The sequence below is a fragment of the Tachyglossus aculeatus genome, chromosome 14 (genome assembly GCF_015852505.1).
Source record: "Tachyglossus aculeatus isolate mTacAcu1 chromosome 14, mTacAcu1.pri, whole genome shotgun sequence".
NCBI lineage: Eukaryota > Metazoa > Chordata > Mammalia > Monotremata > Tachyglossidae > Tachyglossus > Tachyglossus aculeatus.
In genome coordinates this window covers 31,050,529-31,074,176 of record NC_052079.1, presented here as the reverse complement: position 1 = coordinate 31,074,176, position 23,648 = coordinate 31,050,529, and the positions used below count along the sequence as shown (strand labels likewise).

At 40.8% G+C, this 23,648-nt stretch overlaps 1 protein-coding gene across 2 annotated transcripts in view; it reads right to left on the bottom strand.

The window, feature by feature from the left end:
- Positions 1 to 23,648, bottom strand: part of TMTC2 (transmembrane O-mannosyltransferase targeting cadherins 2) — a 372,172-nt gene that overhangs the window by 223,832 nt on the left and 124,692 nt on the right. For both annotated transcript variants that reach the window (XM_038756319.1, XM_038756320.1), the window contains exon 2: positions 10,245 to 10,815. In XM_038756319.1, coding sequence (XP_038612247.1) covers positions 10,245 to 10,815 — 571 coding nt within the window. The remainder of the gene's footprint in view (positions 1 to 10,244; positions 10,816 to 23,648) is intronic.

Sequence of the window (23,648 nt, the reverse complement as noted above, 5' to 3'; positions counted from 1 at the left end):
CATTTATTCATTCATTTATTCAATCGTATTTATTGAGCACTTACTGTATTCAGAGCACTGTACTAAGCGCTTGGGAAGTACAAGTTGGCAACACATAGACACGGTCCCTACCCAACAGCGGGCTCACAGTCTAGAAGGGGGAGACAGAGAACAAAACAAAACATATTAACAAAATAAAATAAATAGAATAAATATGTACAAATAAAATAGAGTAATAAATACGTACTAACATATATACATATATACAGGTGCTGTGGGGAGGGGAAGGAGGTAAGGTGGGGGCATGGGGAGGGGGAGGAGGGGGAGAGGATGGAGGGGGCTCAGTCTGGGAAGGCCTCCTGGAGGAGGTGAGCTCTCACATACTTCCTGAAGCTCTGCCCCCAGGTAAACCACTCTCTCCCCAATTGATTCTCCTCAGAGTAATTTGAAATGTCACAGTTGTTTCCCAACTACACTATGTACATCATTTAATGGCATACTTTGTTCCTTAGAATATTTATTCTGTCAACAGATGCTGAGGACAATGTCCCTGATTTGTATTCTGAGACCTCTTTTTGGTGACTGTTTGTTGTCATTTGATGATGGACATATCCTTCAGGAGATGAAGCCCAAACCACTCAAGTAGTTGGAGAGGCAGACAGTGGGAAATTCAGGCCTTCGGTTGAATACGCCTTCGGTTCAGCATGAAACCTTGACAACACAGTGTTATCGCACTAAGGGAATTCTAACAAAAGCCTCAAATGTGTTTATCTACAACTTTGTTTATCAACATGTTGCTGGACTGACGCCTGCAGAGTACTTATTAGTATTGCCAAAGAATATTTTTGGATTTATGTATTTAAGTTCCCTTGCCCAAACTGATTCATCACCTTGCTCTTCTTTAGCTTTATCTGCCCAAATGCTGGGCTAATTCTCATGTTTGAAGCATTTGGATGGCTGCTGAAGTTCGTGGCCTGCTGAGTTGGAAGAGTTTCCTGGTCAGGAGAGAATCATATTTTGATCCCTGGTGGACAGGTCATTTGCAAATTTCCCAAGGAAGAAGAGACTGAATAAGATACATCACCTTGTTTTCCTCCACTGGAAATGGAAAAAAGGTTGCGTATGTGACATAATAAGACCAACATTTATGGGTTGCCTTAGAATTCTGATGAACTCCTCAGGACACCCAAAGTAGCTCTGTAGCTGCTAGAGACCCTATCCAGAAGTGCAACTTGAAGATATGGAACAAATCTTCCTTTTAGAGAAGCAGCATGGCTTACTGGATAGAGCAGGGGCCTGGAAATCAGGACCGGGGTCCTAATCCTGGCTCTACCACATGTCTGCTGTGTGACCTTGGACAAGGCGCTTAACTTCTCTGGGCCTCAGTTACCTCATCTGGAAAATGAGGAATAAGAGTGTGAACTCCACGTGGGACAGGGACTGGGTCCAACCTGATTAACTTATCTACCCCACCGCCTACAGCAGTGCTTTGCACATAGTAAACACTTAACAGGTATCATAATAATAATTATTACTGTTATTCTACCACAACAAGGCAAAGTGCTATATGTCGTGACATCTATTAGGTATTCCTAAGTGGAAAATCTTCCTCCAAATAAAGTAGGTACATTTCTAAACCACACCCCTAAGAAACAACATGCCTAGTGTAAAGTGCATTGTCTGGAAGTCAAGTGGCCTATAATCTAATCCTGGCTCTGCCTCTTTCTTGTTGTATGACTTTGGGCAGTCAATTAACTTCTCTATGCCTCAGTTTCCTCACCTGTAAAATTAATACCTATTAATACCTATTCTCCTTTCTTCTTAGACTGTAAGTCCCACTGGGACACGCATGGTATCTAATCAAATTATCTTGTATCTACCTGTGCTTAGTACAGTGCTTGGAACTTAAACTCCACAATTATAATAAAAATTTGCAAGTGCATTTTATGGACCTCATTCAGATAAATCAATTTTACTTACTGAGTGCTTACTACATGCAGAGATGAAGAACCTGCTGATTATCAGTTATTTTACTCAACCTATAAATTCTCTCTGCATGACTTTTTATAAAAGAGAAACAAGTAAGATATACATTAGGATCTCCAATACTGAGAAAGTTTTTCCTATGTGAAATATTCACCCAACCCACTTCTTAGTAAATAAAATAGCAGTACAGACTAGAAATAATCACACCACAATACCTTCATTTCAGTTGCCCCAAGCAATATGGAAGTTATAGTCTGGAAAAGGAAGAAAAATGGGGATCCATGAAATTTCCCCAGGATTGTGAATGGAAAGAAAAGGAATAGGTAATTGAGTAGTGTGAAGTTATTTTACAAAAAAATGCCATGGAAAGAAATTTGAACTTTAGTCCAGCCCACATACTTCACTCGCCAACACAGCTGTGCCGAGGTCATGGCATGAGATAATTTGTTCCACTTAAAAGGGGACAGATCTAAGGCACCCTTCCCACTCAAGGGGGGTGGGTGTAGGGTATGCAGGTTCCTACTGTGTCAACCATTCATTTAGAAGATTGTCTGGTCCAAAATGGAAAGGAGTGTGCCCATCCAGAGGATCCCGTATGCACACTAATCACCATTATTGCTGCACTAACGAGGCAGCAAAGGTAAGAAGCAGAGCTGCGGAGGGTGGTAGGACAGGCACAGAGCTGTCAACACACCTTCAGTTAGCCACGGCTCACACCGTTTCAGCTAATTTATACACTTACTAGACTACTGTGTCAGGTCCCTACATAAGAGGGACGTGAAAACTTGGAGTGCGTCCTAAGGACACAAAGGGAGGAATGGAAAAGAAGGACATTATGGCTAGGAAAAGCTGAAGGAAACGGATTTATTGTACCCAAAAATGAAAACTGAAGTGTGACTTAAAAATATTCTTCAAATCTGTGGAAGGTTACTTCACGTGATTTAAAGAACATCTCTTTGAGAAAAAGGATACAGGCTTAAACTTTACCTTGAGAAATCTAGAATTTCCTGACAGAAAGGCTTGTAAACATTGGAAAACACTTCTAAAGGAAGCTGTGAAATTTCCTTACCAGGGAGTTGGTACAAATAGCCCCGAATCCCATCTAAGATAACTTCTTTTAGGGTTCATTTCTGAAGGATGGAAATCCATTAATCAGTTGTATTTATTGAGTGCTTACTGTGTGCAGAGAGTTCCACTAAGTGCTAGGAAGAGTACAGTGTGACAGAGTTGGTAGACACATTACCTCGCCAACGAAAGGATGGAAAGATCTCCCAAAGCCTCTGCACATTTAGGAGCCCATTAAGTCACAAGTTTTTTGGAACCAGGGGCCCATAGCTTCCCAAACTACCCAATGTAGTGTTCTGCACACAGTCAGTGCTCAAAAAATCCTGATGATGATGTCTTAATTTAAAGATAAAATTGACAGCTTGCTGTTTATTCAATAAAATCTCCATCTTCTTACGCAGTGTCCAGTCCAGTACTTGGCACATAGTAAGCGCTTAACAAACACTATTTCACAAGTATCTTACTGACTTCCAATTGCTCACCTCATGACTCTCCACCTCTTCTTTTTCATACACCTCTCCCCTATTTCTATGACATTTCACTCTTCTGGTTTTCATCCACTTGGAAATAATACATTAATATTGAATTTAGCATTTTTTGCTCTATAATCCTCCAGAGGCCCTTTGGTGTAAACAGTTCCTCAGCATCCAGCCTCCTCTCCTCCTCTGTGATAGCTTTACCCGGTTGTCCCAACAGATGATGGATGAAGTCACAGAGATTGCTGCACCTCACTTCCTTGCATGCCACATCTGCAAAGTTGTGATGATTGTGGGCAGTGACTGATTCCATAAAGTCTGAGTACCATGAGTTATAAATATCTCAGACTCTGATGTCTTTTATTGTCCAGTTCCATTGTCCTGCTAATGGATAAGAACGGTGGCAAAAGGATTGGGCCCATTGGGAATACGACTGGTTCAGGGGAGAAAGCAGAGAGACAAAAATCAAGCTTTTATATTGGATGGTGATGATGATTATATAGTATTTGTTCAGTGTTTACTACAACCAAGCACTGTAGCAAGTGTTGGGGTAGATTTCAGATACTTAAGTTGAACACAGTCCCTGTCCAACATGGGACTCACAGTCCGAGAGGGAGAACAGGTATTGAATCCCCATTTTACAGACGATGGAAGTGAGGCATAGGGAAGTTAAGTGACTTGTTCAAGGTCACTCAACAGACAAGAGACAGATCTGGGATTAGAACCCAGGTTCTCTGACTAATGGGCCCTTGCTCTTTCCACCTCGCTAACTAGGCTATGCTGCTTCCCAAGTAAACTACATTTTAACCAGCACGTAGATACCCCTTTGGGAGGAGTGGGGGGAGATGCACTTCCTAGCATTGTAGGGGGTAAGGCTAGTATGGCAGCAGCATCAAGAAAAGCAGTGTGGTTCAGTGGAAAGAGCCCGGGCTTTGGAGTCAGAGGTCATAGGTTCAAATCCCGGCTCTGCCAATTGTCAGCAGTGTGACTTTGGGCAAGTCACTTCACTTCTCTGGGCCTCAGTTACCTCATCTGTAAAATGGGGATTAAAACTGTGAGCCCCCGTGGGACAAACTAATCACCTTGTAACCCCCCCAGCGCTTAGAACAGTGCTTTGCACATAGTAAGCGCTTAATAAATGCTATTATTATTATTATTATCGGTAGCTCTTTGTCATTGCTGAGTTGCTTATTGCAGGCCTCCACAATGCGGTTCTGGTGGCCAGAGCCAGAGGTGGAGAGATGGCAGTTGGGACAGTTGAATAACTTCTGTTTCTGCCAATAAACTCGTACTGCCCTGAAAAAAGCCATTTCAAAACCATAACTTTCCTGGGCCTGGAGACCAGTAGGAACTGTGAATTCTGAGGAGCCAACAGAAGCAGTTTGTCCTCTCACCTGCCCCAGCTCGTAGAGTGAGTATTTCTTGAAGCGTGAGAGGGGGAAGGTGCCTGCAGAATTGGGGAAGTGGGATTGGATGAAAGGAAGTAGCACGTAAAAATGTGAAAGAGGTAGGATTTCAAAAAAGGTTGTGAGTAGAGTGTACATATTGGGGGAATTGGGGAGGGAAACATGGAAGGAAGAACTAAACGAGACGATGTAAGAAGGAGAAGGAGAGGTGAGGAGAGATCATATGGGGATAAGTGATGGTGTGGGCAACTAAAAAAGTTTGAAAACCCACGGATTAAATAATGAAAACAGAAATCGTGCATGTGTTAATGTGCATCTCTACATCATAGTCAACAGAGGATGAAAACTGATGGACCATATATTCACTTTCCAATCTGCTTCTGAATCCATTACCCTTTCTACCTAAACTCCCCAAATAGGAAATGCCAGCGCATAATGGTTTGGGTGAGCCCACTGTTGGGTAGGGACTGTCTCTATATGTTGCCAATTTGTACTTCCCAAGTGCTTAGTACAGTGCTCTGCACATAGTAAGCGCGATTGATGATGATGATGATGATGACAGAAGATTGAACACCACAAATGTAAGTAATGGAACAGTTCTCAAGTTAGACTTGCTAGTATAAAAGAATTAAGCCTCTGTGAATTTGATTGATTGATTATTCATTTATTTATTTTACTTGTACATATCTATTCCATTTATTTTATTTTGTTAATATGTTTGGTTTTGTTCTCTGTCTCCCCCTTCTAGACTGTGAGCCCACTGTTGGGTAGAGACGGTCTCTATATGTTGCCAACTTGTACTTCCCAAGCGCTTCGTACAGTGCTCTGCACACAGTAAGCGCTCAATAAATACGATTGATTGATTGATTGATTTGCATCATTTCCACAATTACCTGCTTTACCACACTGGATTTTTTTTCTTTTTCTCTTTAGCTTTTCTAATTTCAGTTGTGAAGGTCTTGCTAATGTATTATACAGACTCAAAGGGTGCACTTGAAACTTATTCAGTTTGTAATAGAAAAGGCTTTGCACCTAATCTGGACATGGTAGTGAGTTCCAGGGTTTTTATTCTGTGAAGCAAATCAATGTTTCTTAGCCTATAAAAGCAATGGTATACACTAACCGCTATGCTTGGCGTAGTATAAAATTATAAACGTGTTGAGTTGCTAAGTTTAGCGGGGAAAAAAAAAATCTTGGTTTGGACAAAATTCACAAACCAGACAAAGTTAAGTAAAGTTCAAGTCTCGGCATTTCAAACTGACAAAATAATCACACAGCTAAAGGGGGTAATTATGGTATCTGCACACCAGGATATTGAAGCATTTAACCTTTGGCTTTAGAGGAAAACTATTCTATTTGAACCTAGTCAAAATAATTATTTTATTATTTGATTGGAAATTAAAAAGAAATCATTCAAATTGTATGTTACTCCCAGTATTCCCAGTACATCAGAGATATCCTTTCAGTTCCACAGCATTAATTGAAATGACAAACAACTTTAGGACTACATGCTTTTTGAGCTCCATCTAAAAGGTAAATGCCTCCCCACAGAGCAGAAACACAGAAGTTACCGTCTAGCATTTAAGTAGAAACATGAGCAACTTTTATTTCATTAAGGTAAATATCAATTCTCTAACTCGCTTAGCCCTTTCCCTTCATATTGATTTTTATCCCATTTCCCCTTTAAGTAAACTTGAGAGTTCCGAGAGAAAAATAAAAGCCCAAATCAGAAAGAAGTGCCAGCTCACTACTGGCATTTGCCCCAGACCATAATTCCCTCCTCTAATGTCTTCAGGGAGGGAGGAAAGGGCTTGCCTAAAATGTCATTGAGGTTTGCAAATATTTAACAAGTTTCAACTCTGCAAAGAAACCGAAAACCAGAATCACTTTATGCTGGTCTTGTTTTGTGACAAAACCGGGCTGAAGCTAGAAGAGAAATTAGTCGGCAAATGATCCTTCAACAACCCAGCCCGCACACTTTGCTCCTCTACTGCTAACCTTCTCACTGTACCTCGATCTCCCATTTCGCCGCCGACCCCTCGCTCACGTCCTGCCTCTTCCCTGGAACGCCCTCCCTCCTCAAATCCTACAGACAATGCCTCTTCCCAGCTTCAAAGCCTTCCTGAAGGCACATCTCATCCAAGTCTCTTTCCCAGACTAAGCCCCACTCTTCCTCATCTCCCACTTCCTTCTGTGTCACCCTGACATTCATTTTACTCTTCCCCACCTCCCAGCCCATAGAACTTACGTACATATCTGTAATTTTACTTATCTGTATTGATGGCTGTCTCCCCCCTCTAGACTGTAAGCTCATCGTGGGCAGAGAATGTGACTGTTTATTGTTGCATTGTACTCTCCCAAGAGCTTATTACAATGCCTCTGAAAATAGTAAGTACTCAATAAATACAACTGAATGAACGAATAATATTAGTTCTGACAACAGCTAAAATCTATCATGACATAAAACGACAGTATTTAATTTGCCTGATATCTCTTATTACGTACCACCCAGGCCAACACTCATTCATTCATTCATCCATCCATTCACAGAGCTGTTGCATTTGCAGCCTGTGAAATTCATCCACCGAGCTTCCAAGAACTGGGATGCCAAGCTCAATAGTTGAGACTGTGACTCTGTGACTGTGACTGTGACTGTGACTCTTTTAGACTGTGAGCCCACTGTTGGGTAGGGACTGTCTCTATGTGTTGCCAATTTGTACTTCCCAAGCGCTTAGTACAGTGCTCTGCACATAGTAAGTGCTCAATAAATACGATTGATTGATTGAGAGGCACAAGTCGGGGTGAACTGGAGACTGGAAGTATATGGAGATTGGGATTCCATTTCCATGCCTAGGGTGGGTTCCAGAGAAATGTGGACATCAAATCCTGCCCCAGTCGCAATCTCAGGAAGGGAGAAGAAGCACCCATCAGAAGTCGTCCTTTTGCGTGGAGTTTGGAGCTTATAGCCAGGGATGAGATTTGTCAGGAGGCTGGGGGATGGGGAGATCAGGAAGAACGTAAGGAAGGTGACCGGGAACTGAGTAAATGAGTCAGAGAGAGGACAATAAATAGGAGATGAGAAAATGGGATACTTGGAAGGGAGACAAGAGGGCTAGTAGGAAAGAGCGGGAGAAATGGTAGATGGCAGGGAAAGACCAAATTGGTAATGGTAGACAGAATGGGACAAAAGACAAAAGGACGATGATACCCTAAACGTGTCCAAAACAAAACACCTCATCTTCTCCTTGCACAAGCCCATAACCTTGGCATTTTCCATAACTCAACTCTCTCGTTCAACTCATATATTCAATCTGTCACAAAATCCTGTGGGCTCTACCTTTATGACATCACTAAAACCTGTCCTTTCCTCTCCATCCAAACTGCTATTTTGCTGAAACCGGGACTTGTCATATCCTGCCTTGACCCATCACATCAGTCTTCTCGACCTCCCTGCCTCCTGGCTCTTCCAAATCCAGTCCATACTTCATTCTGCTGCCTTGATCATTTTTCTAAAAAAAGGTTTGGTCCACATCTCCCCGCTCCTTAAGAACATCTATCTCTGTGTTGCACAGAATCTCCTCACCATCAGCTTTAAAGCACTCAATAAGCTCATCCTACCTTACCTCACTGATTTTCTACTATGGACCAGCCTGCACATCTCGTTCTTCTGACTGCCAACTTACTCAGTGTACCTTGATCTTATCTGTCTCATTTCTGACCCCTTGCCCACATCCTCCCTCTGACCTAGAACTCTCCCCTCTCCATATTTAACAGACTAGCAGTTTCCCCACATTCAAAGCTTTATTAAAATCAAGTCTTCTCTGATTAAGTCCTTATTCCCCACTCCCGTCTGTCTTGCCTATGCACTTGGATTTGTACCCTTTAAGCACTTGATATTCATCTGATCCTCGGTCCTACGTTGTTTAAGAACATATCTGTAATTTAATTATTTCTTTTAGTGTCTGCCTTCCCCTCTATCCTTGCGGATAGGGATCATGTCTACCGGCTCTGTTGTACAGTACTCTCCCAAGCATTTAGCAGAGTGCTCTGCACATAGTACACACTCAATAAGTACCACTGATTGAAAAGGAGAAAAGAAAGCAATGTTCAGAAAAAAGAGAACAATGAAAAAGTGAGGAATGAAGTCAGTAAGAAAAGGAGAGGAGAAAAGAAATAGGAAGCACTGTACTAAACGCTTGGGAGAGTACAATATAACAATAACACATTCCCTGCCCACAACGAGATTACAATCTAGAGAACATATGGACAAAGAGGAAATCGGGAATAACGAGTAGACTATTCAAAAACCGAAGCAACGCTAAAACCCATGAATGCTTGTCAGATATGTTTTTAATACCCATAACATTTATGTCCACCTTGACATTTAAAAAGTGAATAGCCTTAACAAATGAATTACAGCACGGGAAAAGGGGTGAGAAAGGAAGGCGATGAGGTAGACACAGTGATGCAGGAGAATGTTTTTCATTTTGATATTTCATTCCCTGTCACCGAAGGGCTGAAGTTCTCAAACCCCCACACTAACTAAACCTAAATAAATCTCTCTCAGTAAAACATGCTAAATCACCTACTATCTTTCCACATTCAGATACTGCAATTGATTTTTTTTATAGCGTGAGTTTACAAGAGCCAGACTAAATCTCAAAGGTGAACATTCGTTACATTGCCAAGTCATTCATCTCCCAAACCACTTATAAGAAAAATAGAAAATATCATTTCAATCTGTGACCTTTGGGCCGTTGGTATTTTGCCCCGCCTCTAATGCTGAAGCACTTACGTATATATCTTTAAATTATATATTATAAATTAGTTATTCACATTAATGTCTGTCTCGCCCTCCAAACTGTAAGCTCTTCATGGGCAGGGAATACGTCTGCTAATTTGGTTGCTTTGTTCTCTCCCAAGCACTTAGTACAGTGCTCTGCACATAGTGCTCAATAAATATGATTGAGAGATTGAATACACCCTCGCTAGAAGGATAGTCTATATGAACAGACGATAATCTTCAAAATCTTTTCCACTGAAATAGGTTCAGCTTTGCTTAAGAATAAATACCGATTCTGATGAAGGAAATAAGTATTACTGCTGCTATGGCTACAATGAGAGTTGACTGTATACGGTATACCAGCATTTGAGGTAAAACAGTGAACGCGAAAGGTAAGTTATCCAAGCTTGACTAAAACCCCCAAATTCTTTAGTAACGGTTTGAAAATCCTATTTGAAGAGTAGCAAATCTGTGCATCAGATTTTGGAAGAGGGCCAACCAAGATGATTCCTCAGCAATTGAAGGCCTCGGGAGCCAAAGTTCACTTACTTTGTAAATAGAAGGTACGATCTGGTGCATTCTGAGCTTGTGAAAAACAAATACATCGTACACTGCCGAGACTGCAAGAACGGTCACTCCTTGTTCCTTCCACAACATACTGGAGCCGGCACACAGTCCTGCCCCCAAAAACCAACCCCACGTCTGGAGGGAACAGCCTCTCGTGGAGCAGTGTTTAACGTAGCACAGCAAGGAGAGCAGGAAGAAGAGAGAGGCCCCGACGTCGGCCCTTCCCACGACGCCGGCTACTGCCTCGGTGTGGATTGGGTGAGAAGCAAAGAGTAACCCAACGAGCAGGGTCCAAGATCCATCCCCCAGCAGTATCCTGGAGAAACTCGTAAAGAGGCTCGTAACCGCAGCGTGTAACAGGACATTTACGAGATGGTAGCTCCAGGGATCGAGACCTCCAACGGCATGGTTAAAGCGAAAAGACAGAGTGCAGAGAGGCCGGTAGGACTTGTGACTGCCACTGTGTGTCAGAAGGGTCCCCCAGAAATCATTGTAGAAAATGTGGGTCCAGGGTGTTTCAGGGAGGAGATCCTGATTTGTCTTGATGGCACGGCTGAAAAACAAAAGAGAACAAAAAAATTAAAACGATCAACTAGGTAATACAAGTAGGCGAGCTAAATTGCATTCTGACACTCTTGGCTTCTCCCCTGTCACTATAATCCATTTCTTCGTGCAGCTCTGGCCGCTGACCTCTCAGAACCGAGGCTTGTCCATCATTCCATCATTGAGAAGTGTGGTTTATTGGAAAGAGCCCGGGCTTGGGAGTCAGAGGTCGTGGGTTCTAATTCCAGCTCCGTCACTTAGCTGTGTGACTTTGGGCAAGTCACTTAACTTCTCTGTGCCTCAGTTACCTCATCTGTAAAATGGGGATTAAGACTGGGAGCCCCACATGGGACAACCTGATTACCTTGTATCTTTTCCTGCACTTAGAACAGCGCTTGGCACACAGTAAGCACTTAAATACGCTCATCATCATCATCATCATCATCATTCTCAATGAAAGATTCCATCATCATCATCATCAAGTTGGGTGATATCATTCAATCAATCGTATGTGAGTGCGTACTTTGTGCAGAGCACTATACTAAGTACTTGGGTGAGTACAATACCACAGAATTAGCAGATACATTCCTGGAAGCTATTAAAGCAAAGTTGCAGTTATTTGAGAATTATGGGACCATGCGTACCTGAGATCATCAATAATCAATATCAACAGAAGCAGCGTGGCTCAGTGGAAAGAGCTTTGGAGTCAGAGATTGTGGGTTCAAATCCCAGCTCTGCCAATTGTCCGCTGTGTGACTTTGGGCAAGTCACTTAGCTTCTCTGTGCCTCAGTTACCTCATCTGTAAAATGGGGATTGACTGTGAGCCCTCTGTGGGGGAACCTGATCACTTTGTAGCCTCTCCAGCACTTAGAACAGTGCTTTGCACATAGTAAGTGCTTAATAAATGCCATCATTATTATTAAGTGAAAAATAAACTAGTTTTAGTTCTGGGGCTTGCAAGTAAGAAGTATCTAAAAGTTAAAGGGTCTATCAGTTATTGAGGTTATTTCATACTTCTATTTGCCCCAATAATTCTCTCACCTGTCTTGTCCTCTCCCCACAAATTGTCTCTGCTCTTTCATTGTCCTTTCTTCATCATCCCCTTAGAAATAATTAGTCTGGGGGTCACTGAGATAACCAGGGAGTTCAAACAGTCTCCTAGAATGTAAACTCATCCTCTGGACTGCAAGCTTGTTATGGGCAGGGAATGTATGTTATATTGTACTCTCCCAAGCACTCAGTACAGTGCTATGCACATAGTAAGTTAATAAATCCGACTGACTGACCAAGAATTCTTCTTAAATAAGGAGTCAAAACAAACATTTTTTTGCAGGGAGGGAAAATTGAAGAAGTAGTTTCTCAGAAGACTAAGATTATTTGAACGGATTACTTGAGAAGCAGTGTGGCCTAGTGGAAAAAGCATGAGCCTAGGAGTCAGAGGACCTGGGTTCTAATTCTACCTCTGCTGCTTGTCTGCTGTGTGACCTTTGGTAAATGACTTAACTTCTCTGGGCCTCGGCTGCCTCACCTACAAAATGGGAATTTGATACCTGTTCTCCCTCAACTTAAATTGTGAGTCCCATTTGGGACCTGATTATGTTGCATCTACCCCAGAACTTGGTACAGTCCTTGGCACATATTAAATACTTAACAAATATCAAAATCATCATTATTAATAATAATGATACCCGTTATTGTTATTATTAATGGAAGGGATAAAGGCAAAGGGGAGATGTTGAGCAAGAAGGTGGTTGCAAGGGAATAGAGTTAGAAACCAAGTTTAGGGACCTAGTTAACTGAGGCTCTAACTCTATATCAGTACATTCTGACTTTGAATTTTGATTGTTTTTTCTTTTAAACCAGGAAACAAGAGCTACTAGAAGTCTCCATATTGACTTTGTGTTTCAATAAATTTCCATATAAATTGGCTTTAAAACATTAAGCAGATGTTATTCAGGATCGATTAAATTAAAACACTCTTCACTGACATTCATCGGCATCTAACCCAGGAGCAATTGGTTAAGATTTGATGAGTTATAATTAAAATTGAAAAGAAACGTGAAAAGGCGGCAAATTACCCAACAATTTTCTTGGAGAAAGCCAATCCCTAAATGATTCAGAACTCATACCTAAGTGGCCTCTTGTGCCGAAGTTTTCATTTAGATGTTAATAGGAAAATCTAATAGGAAAATCAGACTTAGCCCGAACAAGCAACAGCATATTAACACGGTATCTTGTGCCTATTTATTAGGCTACTGCAGTCAACACTTTGGAGTTAAAATTTCTGGAACAGGCCTGACCTGGTTCAGCTAATGCAGCTGTGGCTGACAGGAACATTTATGAAATGGACTAGAGTCATATTTTCATTGCTTTCCTTCTCTACCAATTAAATTCATCCCGATAAGTTTCTAAGCAATGCCATCACATTATCATAGCGATGTCCTGCTCGATTCATTTCTACACGAGTTTAAAGAGCATAAATCCTTACCGCCCGTAAAATTCCAATCTCTACAAATTAAGTATATAGATTAAAACAAAGATGGAGACCCCAAATTGATAATCGGCATGAACCGAAACCATTAAATGGGAAGCGGTTGAAGCAGTGTGGGGGTAAGAGGACCAGGGTTCGAATGCCAGCTCTGCCACTGTGTGACACTAATAAAGTCACTTAAATTCTCTGTGCCTCAGTTTCCTCATCCATAGAATGGGAATTAAATATGTTCTCCCTCCCTGTTAGACTGAGAGCCCCATTTGAGACAGGGAATGCGTCTGACCTGATTATCTGGTATCTACCCCAGCACTTACTACAGTGCTTGGCACCTAGTAAACCCTTTTAAAAATACTCCAAATATTATCATTTTATTATTTAAATAGTGGTAGAAAATCTTAGTAGACTAAGAAATAATGTGAAGGGCTTCTAAAAAAACCTCTCCCTGGTAAAATATAATGTTGATGAATTTTCTTTAATACAACAAAAAGTCACCATGGCTCTTAGCCAACCCAGGCATACCGTGGCAAACCAGCCTATTAAAAAAGCTAAATTATTATGATTTTAATAGCTTATAGCATTTTTTTAAGAATGCCATTCAATAGCAGTTGTTTACTTGTGTTAGGAAAAATTGGTGGAAAATTTTTTTTGCTAATATTCACACAATGCCAAAAAGTGAACAGACTCTTAAATCATGCATAATAGTTTCATGCTTTGTAATTTTTCAATTAATCTAGAAGAAAAAAATCAAACATTTATCATGCTATCTCTATGAAAAAATATGATCACAAATGAATGATTTTTTTCTATGGTATTTGTATCCCAGACACTGTACTAGGAGCTGGGGTAGATACAAGCTAATCAGATTTCAAATAGTCAATTAGTTCACGGGGCCCGCAGTCTTAATCCCCATTTTATAGACGAGGTAACTGAAGCACAGAGAAGTTAAGTGACTTACCCAGATCACACAGTAGATAAGTGATGGAGTCAGAATTAGAACACAGGTCTTTCTGACTCCAGGGCCTGTGTTCTATTTCACTAGGCCATGATGCTTCTCAATGTTCACACTGATTGCAGGTCTGTTTTGGTGTCTCTCTTTTCACAATTTTTTTTATTTATTAAAATTAATTTATTTATTTAAATCCAGTATTAAAACACAAAATGCTGTTGTCATCTAAAATGTGTTGTTACATTTAAAAAATATGTTAAATTGAATTATCGTTAGTGTTCAAACAGAATTGTTTAAAAATTCTGAAAATACTACTTTTTGAAAACTGCATTTTCTCTGCAAATGAAATGCATGACATTAATTAAAAAATATGGTACTCTAACACCTTCCCTTAAATGCCCTGGAATGGTTAACATTTCACTGCAATTTTTCACCATGAAAATCAATGTTAATATTTTCAATGTTAGTATTTTGAAGATAGCCATCCATCACAAGGAGGAAAACTAGAAGACCTAATTTTTCCTTTCAATCAATCATCAATCAATTGTATTTACTGAGCTCTTACTGTGTGCAGAGTACTATCCTAAGTGCTTGGGAGAATTAATAATAATGGTATTTGTTAAGTGCTTACTATATGCCAAGCACTGTTCTAAGCACTGGGATAGTTACAAGGTAATCAGGTTGTCCCACGTGGGGCTCACAATCTTAATTCCCATTTTATAGATGAGGTAACTAAGGCACACAGAAGTTAAGTGACTTATCCAACGTCACACAGCAGACAAGCGGTGGAGCTGGAATTCGAACCCATGCCCATGTGGTTTCCACTAAGCCACGCTGCTTCTCTGACTTCAATCCAACAGTGTTAGAAGACACATTTCCTGCCCACAACACTTTGTGCAATGTAAGTATAAAAATGACTTCTAAAAAAGCACATTTAAAAAAAAAATCATTCTTTCATCAGTGTCCCAAAGTTGAAGGTGGGAGAGATTATTAGATGTACTTTTGGCTATTTTCACTTTTCACAGGTTTATTAAAGAGGGATATCTTGGCTAACTAGTGTCCTTATGATATTAGCCTTCAATCGTATTCAATGCAACACCCTGAAAAAAGTGCTGAGTACATGGCAGTGATCCAGGTACTATAAGGATTATACATTAAAGAGAAGTCAGACTCCCTGGGCTCAAGGAAAAGCTTAATAACACTGAGTGAGCTGAATGAAGAGCATCAATGTAATACCTTTCAAGTGATGCATTCTTTAGAGAATTGCTCTGCTCTATTAAATAACACTTTTGAATGAGTTTTCAATTGAAGAGAATGGTAGGTTTTTCCCCCCCTCTGAAAGTCACAAATAATAGATAATTTAAAAAGAAAGATAAAGTCTCACATCACAGAAGAAGTTTCTGCCTTTAGCATAAATGGAAGAAAGAATTTTCTTGGCTAACTACTATTTCAAGAATTTAAAAGAGACAACAGATCATAAAAAAATTAAAAACTGACCCATAATTCAGACATTAGCCCAGCTCACATAGCTACTAGCTCACTGTGGGCAGGGAATGTGCCTCTTATATTGTTCATTCTTTCAATCATATTTACTGAGCACGTACTGTTCATGTATTTAAACGTATTTATTGAGCACTTACTGTGTGCAAAGCACTGGACTAAGTACTTGGGAGAGTAAAATATAACAACAGACACATTCCTGTCCTCAACGAGCTCACAGTCTACAGGGAGAGGCAGACTTTAAATAAGTAAATAAATTACAGATTTTATTTAGATATATACATATGTGCTGTGGGGATGGGAGGGAGGATGAATGAAAGAGCAAGTATGAGCAGTGCAGAAGGGAGTGGGAGGAGAGGAAGGCTTAATCAGGGAAGGCTTCTCGAAGGAGATGTGCCTTTAATAAAGTTTTGAAGTGGGAGAGAGCAATTATCTGTCTGATATGAGAAGGGAGGGCATTCCAGGCCAGAGGGAGGATGTGGACCAGAGGTCAGTGGCAAGATAGACGAGATTGAGTTACAGTGAGAAGGTTAGCATTAGAGGAATGAAGTATGCGGGCCCACAATACAACAATAAACAGACTGATTCCCTGCCCACAACAAGCTTATAGTCCAGAGAGGGGAGAGAGGAGAGCAGAGATGGAAAGGCCAGAAGTGGGAACTCACCAAACCCATGCCACACAGTCTCAGACCTCAATTATTCCTTTCAGACCTCAATTACATGCTTCCAGCCTGCTCAAAGCAAGTGGTTTTCAGCCAGGAGTTCCAGTTGAGCTGTAGTAGTGGTTCTGGAGGTGTGCTCCTCCCACACATTCCACCACCCCATTTTTTAATGCTATTTGTTAAGCACTTTGTGTCAAACACTGTTCTAAGCTCTGCGGTAGAATAGGTTAATCAGGAGCCCACCTGCCCCATAAGGGGCTCATAGTCAAGTAGGAAGGAGAACAGGCACTGAATCCCCATTTTACATTTGAGGTGTCTGGGGGACAGAGAATTTAAACGATTTGCCCAAGATCACACAGCCAGCAAGTGGAGTCAAATTAGAACCCAGGTCCTTTGATTCCAAAGCCCGTGCTTTATCCATTAGGTCCTTTGAATGAACTGATATTTGGAGGCTGCTCTGAACCCAGAAATGTCTGGACTGATGATGCTTGTACTTTCATTTCCATGAAGATATACGTAATATTCTACTTTCCCTGAAATACCGAATACTTTCCCTGAAATACTGACAATATTTATCTACTGGATCCTTTCCTGAAATGGTTTCAAGAATAAAAGATTCTTAAATACTAAGGGGTCTTAGAAAAATGAAGTCAGCAAAAGGTGCTAGCGATCCTTCAGAGAGGAAACAGGCCTACATAAGCCAATAACTAACTTACACTTTCATAGTATAAAATCTCATAAAACACATGCCCAATCAATATTCTGCATCCTTCTGTCCTGTGAAACTGCGGAGGCTTTATATGTTTATATCCATCTGAGACAGATCAGACTTTGAACATACTGCAGTAACAAACACACAAAACGTGGGGTGTTTCACTAGAATTGCCTGTGATGACAGGATACACAGACATCTCTGCAATAAAATCTGTTTCAGACCGAAATAAGAAAGTATTTCTAAATACTAGAATATAAGAGGACTGATGAAAAACAGATATGCTCAGGCGAAAACACCCTAATTGAAAACTAACACAAATTTACAAATACTTTGTGATCAACCACCAGAAACTTCCTAATTTATCATAGAAAACGATAGGAATCTCATCCCAGGTTTGGGTAAAGGGACTGGAATTGGTGCTGGAATTCCCCTAACATTCCATAATTTCCCTGTCACCATTTATAATTGCAACCTTTTCATTGCAATCGTTGCCCATCAGTGAGTGTTTTATTACCATCCCTTTCTGAATATTAACAGAGATGCCAAACATACTAATTCCTAACTAGGGAATCCAAATTGAGGCCTTTTAAAAAAATGAAAACTGCCTGACAGTCACATACAACGTAATATCAATCAATCGTATTTATTATTTTAATATTATATGATATTACAATATAAATTATATCATATATTATATAATAATATTATATAATATAATAATAATATAATACTATTATAATATTTTAAACTAACTAGAAGCATTTATGCACCTAAGCAGCTTTCAACAGTCGATGCTATTTGACCTTTGTGATCCGGTGTCTAGAAGCCTTTCCATGGGTAAAGGGACAGACAAAACTATACACTTTCACTGGACTTCCAAGATACTGTGTGTTAAGCACACATTTGATTCTTTGCCCAAAGTTCTCTGATCCAGAAATAAATTAACCCTTGGGATACCTCATGTTTCTTATTAAGCTTATCTAATCATCTCTGTTTGGGCCTTCAGTTCTTTTTAAAAAAGCAGGGGGAGTCAAAATGGCCCTGGGATTTAAGAACAGAGAGTTTTTTGGTGTTTTTGATTTTCTTTTCACTTGAGTACATACTAGCAGCAAAAACTGGCACATACTTTTAACATCATCATCATCAATCGTATTTATTGAGCGCTTACTGTGTGCAGAGCACTGTACTAAGCGCTTGGGAAGTACAAATTGGCAACATAACATGGTTGAATAATGAGAGGAAGTCTGGTCTATTAGGCAGAATGGGGGTAGGAAGGGAAGGCTAGAGGAGGGCAGAGAGAGGGCAGGAAGATAGAGAGAAAGGAAAGAAGGGAGAGGGGCCGAGGAAGGGCCAAAGGAATGAGGGAGATGGCAGATGGGAAAAGGAGAGAAGACCCTGGATTCATTCAATCATATTTGTTGAGCACTTACTGTGTGGATGACAAGACAAAGCACGACAAGGCATAGAGGCAAAGGGGAGGGGAAAGGCAGATAAGGAAATGGTTTCATGATTTATACAAAATGCATCAAAATGTTTTCAGCTGTCCCTTGCTGCCACCAGCTGGGCCCAAGTGCGGGTCTGGCCAGTCCAGTCAAGGTCCTTGCCAGCTGACCAGGGCAGTGGAGGAGGACGGGGGTCCTGGTTCATTCATTCATTCATTTAATCGTATTTATTGAGCGCTTACGGTGTGCAGAGCACTGCACTAAGCACTTTGGAGAGTACAATACAACAACAGACACACACAACCCCTGTCCGCAAGGAGCTCCTCCCACACATTCCACCACCCCATTTTTAAATGCTCTTTGTTAAGCGCTTACTTTGTGTCAAATACTATTCTAAGCTCTGCGGTAGAATAGGTTAATCAGGAGCCCACCTGCCCCATAAGGGGCTCATAGTCAAGTAGGAAGGACTAAACTTTAACTTTTAGATACTTCTTACTTGCAAGCCCCAGAAGTTCTCTGTGCCTCAGTTACCTCATCTGTAAAATGGGGATTAAGATTGTGAGCCCCACGTGGGACAACCTGATCACCTTGTATCCCCCCCAGTGCTGAGAACAGTGCTTTGCGTATAGTAAGCACTTAACAAATACCATTATTATTATTATTATTATCATTATCATTATTATTACCATGGTCAAACAAAGGGAGAAGCCTAAAGGAGTAACTCTTGGGCATTTTGGGTAGGAAGACAAAACCCTGAAATTTGTGACTGTACTGCCCACTTGGGGTGTATGGTCACATTGATCATCATCATCAATCTTATTTATTGAGCGCTTACTGTGTGCAGAGCACTGTACTAAACGCTTGGGAAGTACAAGTTGGCAACATACAGAGACAGTCCCTACCCAACAGTGGGCTCACAGTCTAAAAGGGGGAGACAGAGAACAAAACCAAACATACTAACAAAATAAAATAAATAGAATAGATACGTACAAGTAAAATAAATGGTCAGTAGACAACTACATGTTGTTATCTAGGACCTGGATTAGAACCCAGGTCCTTCTGACTCCCACTGTGGTTGAGCCTTCCAGAACTCAATCAATCATACTCACTGAGCACTGTCATTGTGCAGAGCACTGTATTAAGCACTTGGGAGAGTACAGTATCACAATATAACAGACACATTCCCTGCCCACAATGACCTAATGCTAGCAGTGCTACATCCTGACCCACGGCACAAAAAATGAGAGCTCGGTGGAAATCCTTAAAGGCCTTGTCACTACAGCACAATTGGGCCTCTTGTTCATTTTATTTATTTTATTTTATGGGATTTGTTAAGCACTTATTATGCGTCAGGCACTAAGTGCTGGGGTAGATACGAGATAGTCGAGTTGGACATAATCCCTACCCCACATAGTCTTAATCCCATTTTACAGATGAGTGAACAGAGGACCTGAGATGTAAAGTGACTTGCCCAAGGTCACAAAACAGACAAGTGATGGAGCCAGAATGAGAACACATGATCTTCTGACTCCCAAGCATATGCCCTATCCACTAGACCAATGCATTCCCTGCCCACGGTGAATTTAAAGTCTAATAATAATTATAGTATTTGTTAAATGTTTTCTATGAGCCAGGCACCATACTAAGCACTGCAGTGAATACAAGCAATCGGGTTGGACACAGTCCCTGTCCCATGTGGGGCTCTCAGTCTCAATCCCCATTGTACAGATGAGGTAACTGAGGCACAGAGAATTCAAGTGACTTGTCCAAGGTCACACAGCCGACAAGTGGCAGAGCCAGGATCAAAACTCAGGCCCTTCTGACTCCCAGGACTGTGCTTGATATACTGAATCGCAAATGGTCCTTAGTTTTTGATCTCCAAAATAGTGAAAGAGAAAAAGCATCATGACATCACATTGGCAAGAAAGCAGAAATTTCTAAAGTGCCATTTCTTCTGAGAAAGTTTTAGCTTCAAAGCTATAAATGTCAGGAGTTAGTTATTCTTTTTTTATGGTCCTGTTGAATGCTTACTATGTGTCATGCAATGTACTAAGCACCAAGGTAGAGTCACGATAATCAGGTTGGACATATTCCCTGCCTCATGTGCCTCATATTAATAATAATGGCATTTATTAAGCACTTACTATGTGCAAAGCACTGTTCTAAGTGCTGGGGAGGTTACAAGGTGATCAGGTTGTCCCATGTGGGGCTCACAGTCTTCATCCCCATTTTACAGATAAGGTAACTGAGGCCCAGAGAAGTTAAGTGACTTGCCCAAAATCACACAGCTGACAAGTGGTGGAGTGGAGGGATTTGAACCTATGACCTCTGACTCCAAAGCCCATGCTCTTTCCACTGAGCCACGCTGCTTCTCATGAGCCTCATATTCCCTGGCTCATGGTGTAAATTAGAAGGAGGAGGATTTAATCCCCGTTTTACAGGTGAGGTAACTGAGGCACAGAGGACATACGCATCTTGCCCAAGGTCACACTGCAGAAAAGTGGCTGAGCCAGGATTAGAATCCAGGTCCTTTGGCTCCCAGGTTTGTGGTCTTTTTGTGGTCTTTACACTAAGGCAAGTTGTTTCTCTTGATGTACATCCAAATGTTACTGATCTTAGCAGAGTAGCCAGTACCTGCCCTAAGTAAATGATTTTCTGCCCATTATCATTAAGAACATGATTTTACAATATAAAATATATTAAAGCCCAAATCTTTTGGCCTTGATACTTGCAGGCCCATACACTGGGACAACTAGAACCTTAAAATACACTGGGCTCTAATTGGTTTAGGGGTGTCCAGCCTCAACTCCAGTAGGGGACTAATTCCAACTGTTAGAAACCCCTCCATTTCTAGGATTGTGCTGACAGAGCTGCACAATGGAATAAAGAAGGGCAGACTCTTTCTGGTAATGATAATAATAATGATAATAGTATTTGTAATATTTGTTAAGTGTTTACTATGTGCCAGAGCTGGGGAAATATAAGATAATCAGTCCCTTGTCCCATGTGGGGCTCTCAGTCTAAATTAGGGAATGTTCTTTCTTCAACACTGGCCTGCCTGCAAAAGTGACCAATCTGGGAAAAAATGGGAATTAGCAACTCATACAACTCCATTTCCACAGACACACAGCGGAAAAAAGTGCTAGTTGTGCACCCATCTTTTCATACCCCAGACATGTTCCCGCTGAGGCTATCAATAGCCTCGCCCTTCCAATCAAAAGGAAAGCAATATACATTAAACATCTTATTTCTCTGTGAATAAAAATGACCTGAGAAAATATTTATTTATTTTTAACTTTCTCAATGTAAAAAGACAAAACATTGGTTCCGGGTTCACTCACTCTCTTTTTTGATGATCTGGATTGGCAGTAGAACAGGATATTAAATCAGCACATCTGAATGTTCCCCCCTTTTAGACTGTGAGCCCACTGTTGGGTAGGGACTGTCTCTAGATGTTGCCAACTTGTACTTCCCAAGCGCTTAGTACAGTGCTCTGCACACAGTAAGAGCTCAATAAATACAACTGATTGATTGATTGATTGAATGTTCAGAATTAAAGCAGTGCCGTGCTCGCCATCACGGTTACTGCACTTCAAATACATCAATCTCTGCACTGAGCAAGTTCTATTAAAGCTTCCAGTGGGAGATGGGGAGAGCAAGCCAATGGTCTCCTAATAATTCATATCTTTGGGTGAATACTGAAGAGGAGTCCGGTCTTCTAATGAGAAGTATAACAGTGACATTCCAAGGTCATTAGCACCTTTAGAAAGGAAACCTCAACTATGCTAGCTCTAAAACATAAGTCACCAGAGAAAACCAATTTTCCAAGTTCCAGCACAACTGAAACTTTTAATGGTAATAATAATAATAATGATGATGGCATTTGTTAAGCGCTTACTATGTACCAAGCACTGTTCTAAGCACTGGGGTCTATACAAGGTAATCAGGTTGTCCCATGTGGGCCTTAATCTTAGTCTTAATCCCCATTTTACAGATGGGATAACTGAGGCCCCGAGAAGTTAAGTGACTTGCCCAAAGTCACACAGCAGACGCGTGGTGGAGGTGGGATTAGAGCCCCCGACCTCTGCTTCCCAAGCCCATGCTCTTTCCACTATGCCATGCTGCTTCTCTTGCTTTTACTGTCAGGCAGCTAAAGACATAGTAAGAAATCTACTCTTTCCTATTTTAATTTCTGCTCATTCCCTCTCCCACAAAAATCCCCTATATTACTTATTGTATCTCAAATTGTTGACATTGCGTGCATTTTGGGGAGAAGAAGCACGACCTAATGAAAAGATCACAGACCTGGGTAATAGAGGACCTGGCTTCTAATCCTGGCTTTATCCTTTTCCTGCTACGTGACCTTGGACAAGTCACATAACTTCTCTGTAGCTCAGTTTCTCTACCTGTAAAATGGGCATTTAATATGTACTTTCCCTCCTACTTTGTCTCCATGTGGGACAAGGACTATAGCCAATCTGATTATCTTGTACCTATCCCAGCACTTAGTATAATGCTTGGCACACAATAAGCACTTAAATATCACAATTATTATTATTTGTATTGTACTTTCCCAAGCACTTAATTTGGTTCTCTGCACACAGAAAGAACTCAGAAAATACCATTGATCGATTTGCTAATATTACTATTAGTATTTCAAATAAAGCCTAAAACCTCAGTTTGCATGAAACATTTGAATAAAACAGCACCGCAAACACATCTTCATCTCCTTCCGAAAGCACCGGTTTTGCATAAAAAAAAAATGTAAAGTGAAAAGAAAAAACTTAACACAGAAGGCATACGCTTTGGATTCCTTTTATTTATGCACAACAAGGCGGAAACATGTTTAAGTGGGAATTGATTCATACGGCACGTGAAAGGCCAAGGAACTCACGGTTCTAAAGATCAACAGTTGTTTTAGAAATTACCAACACCACAACTTCCGCATAATTTCTAAGAAGATCCAGGTGTTATCATCAGAACAGAAAATTTTAGTGTAAGCACATTAAACTGTACATCCAGCTTCAACCCTACAAATGGGAATCACGCGCTGAAAGCCATTTTCACTGGAGTAAAATACACCAGC